The sequence below is a fragment of the Marmota marmota genome, unplaced genomic scaffold, assembly GCF_001458135.2.
Source record: "Marmota marmota marmota unplaced genomic scaffold, marMar, whole genome shotgun sequence".
Classification (NCBI taxonomy): Eukaryota; Metazoa; Chordata; class Mammalia; order Rodentia; family Sciuridae; genus Marmota; species Marmota marmota.
The window spans coordinates 708057-714935 of NW_026000223.1; the positions used below are offsets into that span (position 1 = coordinate 708057).

The 6879-nt window shown below is 39.0% G+C and overlaps 1 protein-coding gene across 1 annotated transcript in view; it reads right to left on the bottom strand.

Annotated features, from left to right (window-relative positions):
* The window catches only part of Gsr (glutathione-disulfide reductase), a 58352-nt gene that overhangs the window by 12954 nt on the left and 38519 nt on the right, over window positions 1-6879 (bottom strand). Inside the window, exons 7-9 of the mRNA XM_015501237.2 lie at window positions 4601-4700; window positions 3394-3480; window positions 1390-1548 (exon numbers count right to left, since the gene is read on the bottom strand). Coding sequence (XP_015356723.1) covers window positions 1390-1548; window positions 3394-3480; window positions 4601-4700 — 346 coding nt within the window. The remainder of the gene's footprint in view (window positions 1-1389; window positions 1549-3393; window positions 3481-4600; window positions 4701-6879) is intronic.

Below are 6879 nucleotides of genomic sequence, written 5' to 3' on the forward strand. Positions count from 1 at the left end.
TATATATATATATATAAATAAAAGACTGGGGATGTGGCTCAGTGGTTAAGGACCCCTGTGTTCAATCCCTGGTACAAAAAAAAAAAAAAAAAAGAAAAAGAAAATAAACCTGGCTTGGTAGTGCATGCCTATAATCCCAGCAGCTCAGAAGGCTGAGGCAGGAGGGTCAGAAGTTCAAATCCAGCCTCAGTGATTTATCGAGGCCCTAAGAAACTCAGCAAGACTCTATCTCTAAATACAATATTTAAAAAGGGCTGGGGCTGGTAATCCCAGCGGCTCGGGAGACTGAGACAGAGGATTGCAAGTTCAAAGCCAGCCTCAGCAAAAGTGAGGTGCTAAGCAACTCAATGAGACCCTGGCTCTAAATAAAGTTTAAAAAAAAACCTGAAAAATAAGATTGGGTGTGTAGTTCTGTGGTAAGGTATGTGCTGAGCATAGACAAACCCCTGGGTTCAATCCCTAGCATCAAAAAAATGAAGATGATGATGATGATGATGATGAAGAAATAACCTTTTATAGAGATGAAAAAGAAATCCATATTATAAAAGAATTTAATATTAGCACATAAATGAAAATGTTACATACTGCTCCAGAGGCTCCATCAACACTATAAACCTCCAACATAAAATATTCTATTATTGCAATTGAATAAGATAGCCCATTACAAAAAACATCATAAGTATCAGAAACAACAGGTTAACATATACTGCATTGGTAACTATAAGTCAGGGGCTACTATAAGTCAGGAGCTAAGCTAATTATTTTGCAGGTACTTTCTCATTTGCTGTTCTCTATAACACAATGAGACAAAGTAATATTTTTATTTCCATCCTGTATGTGAAACAATTGAAACAGAAAACTTAAATTGCTTGTTCAGGGCCATGGAACTGGTAAATGATAGAAGTGAGGTTCCAATTTGGTTTGAACTCTGGGAACTACACCCCAAATCACTGTTAGACTTTACTTCAAAATTTAAGAGAATATTTTCTCTGTGTGAAGTACTGGCAGATCCCAGAGAGAGATAGCTTCACATCTGTTTCCTCTGCTGAATAACACAATGTTCAGGATGAGGTATACACTCAGCTATCTGAATTAGATGCTGGGGACAATCTGGGATCAGTATAGGACTTTCAATATTCACACAGCAAAAAGGAAGTCTGCAAGAAGGAAGCCAGCAGGAAACCACTGGACCATCTAGATATAATATAATTAGGGACTGATCCAAAGTGAAGGCACTAGAAAGGGAAAATATTTCAAAGGAAAAGTGATTGGATTTGATGACAAACTGAATATATGAAATAAAAAGAATCCAATGAATCCCACTCAAGTTTTGGATGGGTGAGATAGGGACAGATTCAAGATTGCTCAGGACAGACTAAGTCAGCTTACCAGATTGTTTAAATTCAAGCCCCTGGAATTTGGGTCCCGCCCAATGGCCCAGAGCAGGCAGTCAACATCTGGAATAGTGGTCAAGGTCGGCTTGCTTCCAGGAACTTCAGTAATCACGGAAACTTCCAGGCCTGATGAAGTCCTTTTAACTTCCTTGACCTATTGGCAAATAAAATGTTAAATGTGAGTGGCAAGGCAAGGGGAGAAGTTGGAAGGAAAGCAAATGAAGATGAAACTTAAAAAAATTATACCTTTATCTTATTTATTTATTTACATGAGGTGCTGAGGATTGAACCCAGGGAGTCCCTAAAATTTTTAACATTAAAAAAAATCCCACCTGAAACCTATAGTTGACAAAGACAATTTACTTTCAGCCACAGGCCATCAGCATCAGAAGTCCCTGGAGCCAGGCTTGTTTCCTGTGTTGCCTCAAAGCTCCCAGTCAATGACTGGAAATGTCAACTAATGTTATCATTGTAATGCTTTGGCTTAAAAACAAATTATTAAATGCACTTCTTCAAATCTGTGATAATATTTTAAGTCATAAATCTAAGCACAGTGGCTTGAACGAAAGGATGTAGCAGCATCACCAAGAAACTTTTCTAAAGCATGGTCAATGCTTCCTCCTGGACATTCGGAATCAGAATGGGGGAAAGGAATAACCTATTCAGGACAGCTGAGTTTATACACAGCTACCCCTCCATTCCTGTAGGGAACTGGTTCCAGGAACCTCAACAGACATAAAACCTGTGAATGTTCAAGTCTTTTATATAAAATGGCATAGTATTTGCATATAACCTAGATACCTCCTCCTGTGTACTTTAAATCAACTTCGTTTTACTTAAAATTCAAAACACAAGGTAAACAGGTGTTAGATTGTATTATTTAGAGAAAAAGTTTGTACATGTTCAGTATACATGCCACTGTTTTCCCCAAAATATTTTTGATCCACAAGTAGTTGACTCTGCAGATGCAGAACCCATTGATAAAAGAGGGCTGACTATGCAGCTTAGTGAAGGTCCTAAGGTGATTTGGATGATAAGCCTTTCTACTAGTTCAGCATATTTATACTTACAAAGCATGTTCTCATTTATTATTTTACTTAATAGAGTTGATGTTAAAAGGATGAAGTTGTAGGGGTGGAAAAAACATTTTTACAAGATTATTCTCCAAGAAAATTGGCTGAAATTCAAGAATTCCCTGAGGAGTAATGGCTTTTGTAAAAGTTAGGCTTAAAAATAGGTTCCACACTATCCTGTCACATATATCTTAAAAAGAAAAAAAAAGAGAGAAAGAAAAAGACTTCAAGCAGCAATTAAAAATCAAAAAATTATAAAAATTGATCAAAATAAACCATAAAGTACTTGTATTAAAAATATGTTCCATTTTAGTTTGCACTACAATGCAAAAGAAAACAATTTTGGTGCTTTCTCTCTTTGTAGTGCACCAAACTGAACAGGGAATATACTTGTAGGATGAAGAAGACAAAAAAAAAAAGAAGATTCCAAGGGCTGGGAATGGGGCTTAGTGGTACTTGCCTGGCATGTGAAAGGCCCTAGTTTTGACTCCTAGCACTGAAAAAAAAATCCCATACTATTTTCTGGAAAACAAATGTAAATATAAAAAGTAAGGATATGCAAAAAGGTATATGGGCACAAACATCAAAGCTTCTAACTGCCAGGTTTCTAATCTTTTACATATTTGGCTTTGTTAACACCTTAATGTGAAAAGTAGCTTTCTTAAAAAAAGGAAAGAAAAGAAATAATTGGCAGTACTCTAGGAATAGAATAAATTTTGACTGAGGAGTTTGTGTTTATAAAATTGAGGGCTGGGGTGTAGCTCAGTGGTGGAGTATTTGACTTGTGTAAGGCCCTGGGTTTGATGCAAACAAAGCATGACAACCAGGAACAAAATTCGAAACCTAAATGGGTGAGGTCAAAAGCAAAAAGTGTTATTCCCCAGAGACAGATGACAAGAGGCTATGAGCGGGCCTTGAGGACACACCTGTGAGTACTTCAAGACCTCCACGCCAGCGTTCTCCAGCTCTTCAGTGCAGTTGGAACTGATTAGTGAATCAAAATTTCTAAGTACCTGTGTACAGATATAGGCAACAGAGGGATGGGGGTTGTGGAAAAAAAAAACAAAACAAAACGTGATTAAAGACATGCTACAAACTTGGGAGGGAAATTTCAGTGCTGTATTATCCTTTTCCCTATCTCCTTCATTCATGGTCATATTGAGAGTAGGGTTTTTTTGGTTTTTGTTTTGGTACTGGTGACCGAACCACGGAGCACTTTAGCACCAGGCTACATCCTCAATCCCTTTTATTTTTTGAGACAGGGTCTCACACTAAGTTGTGCTAGCTAGCTTCAAATTTGAAAACCTCCTGTCTCAGACTCCCAGGTCACTGGGATCACAGGTACAAGCCATCCTGGGAGACGGAAGCGAAGTTTTAATAAATCCTCTCTTCTCCTACCAGTGTCTATATTATATTTGACTTAATTCCTGTTTTAGAGTAAAAATAAAATGGATAGTCAGCTCGGCACAATAATATATGCTTATAATCCCAATTACTAAGGAGGCTGATGTCAAAGGACCATAAGTTCTAGGCCAGGCTCTACAACTTAGCAAGCCCGTGTTTGAAAAAAAATAAAAAGGGCTGGAGATGTCATCAGTGCTTACCAACTTTCCAAATGGACCAATGTACTGATAAGACTATAAAAATTTACTTATTTATTAAATACTCTGCCTTTCCTCTTCCTTCCAATTTACTGGATATTTCAATCATGCAAAATCATGTTTATGAAAAGTACTTTTCAGGACATAAATCTCCTTGGGGTTGAATTACATGACATATTTCAAAGCCAAAGAGAAAGTTTTAGGAGTATGCACTGCCCAGGATTGTAAGCAAACCTCTGGTCCCTCCATTTGTTCAAGTTAAGAAGTATAACCAGCCTGGTACAGTGGCGCATGCCTGGAATCCTAGCGGCTCAGAGGCTGAGACAGGAGGATTATGAGTTCAAAGTCAGCCTTAGCAAAGGTGAGGGGCTAAGCAACTCAGTGAGACCCTGTCTCTAAATAAAATACAAAATAGGGCTGGGATATGGCTCAGTGATTTAGTGCCCCCCTGAGTTCAATCCCCGGTACCTTCCCTCCACCCAAAAAAGAAAAGGAAAATACAGGGAATGGGAAGGAAAAGGCTAAGATTTACCTTATCATGCCGTATCATTAATGATGTCTTAGAGCCCAGGGCTGAGAGGATCCCAGCTATTTCCACAGCAATATAACCTGCGCCCACAATGACACTGCGGCTTAAATGAGAGCAGAATGTTAATGTTTTATAATTTTAGATTTATAGACAAGTTATACAGATACTATGACATTTCTTTAATGACACAAAAACCTTCCAAACTAGAGATGGTTTCTTTCTTTCTTTCTTTCTTTTTTTTTTTAAGAAAAAGGAAAAAGAAGTTTTACTGCTTTGCAAGCAAAGGAGAAACACAGGGGACTTCTGTCCCAGAGGCTGTGGTTCTGCCCATCAACAGGAACAGGGGGCTTTTCAAGAGGTTATTCAAAGGCTACATTCCACATGTTCTGTGTTGGAGTTATACTTCACTTGTTAATTTGGACCATTTCTGAGATCTTCTGCTTCCATCCCCAAAGTCTGGATTACTTCATTTTTATAGTGGGTATACACTCTAGAGATGGCCTCTTATGTGTCTAAAACTAACAGCAGGGCCACAATTCTTAGCACCATTACTCTTCTGTGTTGGGTGTTTCTCCTTGATCATGACTTAGTTCTATCAATTCTTGCAATATGGTCAAGGGCCAATTTAAGCAAGCTACTTTAACTTCTAGGATAATTCTGCAAACTAAACTTCCTGAATACATTTTGATTTAAAAAAGAATCTTCAGTCCTGGTTAAAAGTTTGAATGAAGGTCTAAACCAATAGTGAAGAAGCTCTGATCCTGGACCCAGCTCCAGGTTTACTTTCATGCTACAGTCTGCAGAATAAGACCTCTTTTTTGGTTATCCCCTTTGGGGCTGGTGCCCTCTAAAGCTTCATACAACCTCTCCCAAGGTTGCAATGCATCATGGGTAATAAGCACTCAAGGGGAGAACAAAGGAAAACTTGCTCCAATATCTCCCTCAGGCAAAGTACCTACACTGTAAGTCCCAGACTTCACAGGGCTTACAATCTGGATGGAAAAAAGTAAAAACCCAAATGGTTCAACACTGCACAGAGCAGGAGAGGAGGAGTAGGAGGAGGAGCAGGAGGAGATGATTACACCTGCTCAGAGAGGAGAGCCATACCACTGTGGCCCCCATTTACCAACACGTGGCTCTCCTGGCCTGCTTTCAACTAGAGACAATAGCCAGGACCTGGAAGATCATCACCAAAGTCCCTGCAGGTCTGGTTACACCAGAGGTATCCCTGCTAGCCTACTTTTCTTGATTCCTTTTTCACTCTTCCTATGATCTAATACCTCTATATTCTCTCCTCCTACTTCATAAACCTCACATCCCACACCTCCCCCACACTCTTTGTTCACCATTAGAAACCACAGGCACTTATGCAAACCTACTATTTATATTGTAGATATTAATCTCACACATCATTTCTCATTATTGTGACAAAACTGTAATTGTCTAAATAGGAGCTATTTGGTTTCTGGTTGCATATTGTTTGCATTGGGTACTGTAAACATTGATCTCCCCTTTAAAGGTGAGGTATTAGTAACCTCCAGGAACACTACAAGAAAGAAAAACAAATGGCTATAAGAGGTAATGACCCTCTTATCCTACAATCCAGAGTATGAAAAGAAAAATCTCGGTATGGTTCAAACCTATCAAATAGCTCTTCTTCCATCTCCACCATTGTTTCTGACCTCTTTTCCTTTCTACAGTTCTTCCTTCCTATTGCTCTCCTTTCTCCTATCCACCTTCTTTTTATCCCCAGACATGTATTATTGAAGTTCTATGCTGTGTTAGGTATCACACTAGACAGGATGGATAATCATTCCTGCTCTTAAGGAATTTTGGAAGAGAGAAACATGCTCTAGAGTTGGTCAAGGATCACATCCAGTCAGTTCTTGCAGAGTAGAGAGTTTAGAAAATGCTGCAGATTCCTGAAACACAACTAGCTCTTGCAGGGCCCCCAGAAGCAGTCCATGCAAGAAACAGGCATGTACTGGGTACAGTGTCACATGCCTATAATTCCAGTACTCAGGAGATTGAGGCAGAAGGACTGCAAGTTCAAGAACAGTGATTTAGTGAGACCTTGTCTCATAATAATAAATAAAAAGGGTTAAGATGTAGTTCAGTGGTAGAGTACCACTAGGTTTAAACCCCAGTTTAAAAAACAAAACAAAACAAAACAAAACAAAAAAACGATGGGGGAGAGGTGCTGGGGATATAGCTTAGCTGGTAAAGTGCTTGCCTTGCATGCACAAAGCCCTGGGTTCAATCCCTGGTAACACACACACACA